The sequence below is a fragment of the Myotis brandtii genome, unplaced genomic scaffold, assembly GCF_000412655.1.
Source record: "Myotis brandtii unplaced genomic scaffold, ASM41265v1 scaffold786, whole genome shotgun sequence".
NCBI lineage: Eukaryota > Metazoa > Chordata > Mammalia > Chiroptera > Vespertilionidae > Myotis > Myotis brandtii.
Genome location: NW_005371157.1, coordinates 246740 through 247902, shown reverse-complemented (window position 1 = coordinate 247902; position 1163 = coordinate 246740). Strand labels below are relative to the sequence as shown.

At 59.0% G+C, this 1163-nt stretch overlaps 1 protein-coding gene across 1 annotated transcript in view; it reads right to left on the bottom strand.

Annotated features, from left to right (window-relative positions):
• Positions 1 to 1163, bottom strand: part of IQCE (IQ motif containing E) — a gene marked incomplete at its 5' end in the record, with an annotated part of 26311 nt that overhangs the window by 18748 nt on the left and 6400 nt on the right. The window contains 1 exon segment of the mRNA XM_014530979.1: positions 774 to 844. Coding sequence (XP_014386465.1) covers positions 774 to 844 — 71 coding nt within the window.

Below are 1163 nucleotides of genomic sequence, written 5' to 3'. Positions count from 1 at the left end.
GCGAAGGCTGAGTGCGGCCCGGCCTCCGCCCTGCAGGCTGCAGCAGGTGCTGCCCTCCTCCCGGGGGCAGGTGTGGGGAGGTCAGAGGCGACCCACTGAGGGTCAGGACTTTCCATCGGCCAGTGGCAATGAGGCCACACGCACACACACTTAACAAAATGGAAGACTTAACTCTTAATATAGCGACAATTACATTACATGTAAATGATCTAAACAGGCCAATTAGAAGACAGAGATTGCAAAGTAGTCTAAACACCTGACCCAATCACAGGCTGTCCACAGAAACTCCTTTAAACTAACGAGGTAGGTAGGTTGAAAGTAAAAGGCTGAGAAAGAGATGCCGTCAAAACGGTCAGCTGGAGAGGAGCTGGCCCTGGCGGGGGCTCCGCTGGTTGGAGTGTTCACCTTGGACAGACCGCCGCCCTCTCTGAGTCTCAAGGTCACCACCCAATAACAGCCGTGAGCTGTGCTGAGTGGCCGAGGGCGTGGGAAACGCCCATTAGCACCAAGGAAATACACGAACGGGAGGCGTAAAGCACCGAGCGCTGGGATCGCAGGCCGGTCTCAGGGCCACAGGGCTCTGCGGGGCCCGCCTCCCCGTGCGCAGAGCAGCGCAGACACGCGGGCGTGGGCCTTTCCTCCACCAGGGTCACCAGCCAGAGCGCGGCCGGGGTCACGCGCTCACGCGCCCGCTCTCCCATGGCCAGGCCCAGCACAGACCCCGCTTTCCCGTCATGGCTGGGTGACCCGCCAGGAGCAGGGAGACCCGCTACCTTCTTCAGGTCCATGATCTCGTCATACATGTCCTCCTTCTCCCTGTAGACCGGCGTCCCCGGGGCGAGACCTGGAGGAAACACACAGCCTGTGAAAGACCTGGGAAGGAGGAAGCTCTTAGCCAGATCTTAAGGAAAACCTGGAAGTTAATAAAACTATCCTGAAGAATAAAGAGCGGAAATCTTTCAATGCTTTTAGTCCAATCACAATCTGTCCCCGAAGGAATGGAAATGGCCATGCCCACAAGGCTGGGGGCGGAGCCACAGTGCAGGGCTGGGGCGGAGTCGCGGGAAGGGACACGTGTACCTTGTAAACAGCCAACAAAACAAAGACCACGCGCAATCCCCGCCAGGGCTCCACGCCGCTGCCAGGCTGAGGGGCGCTCGGGG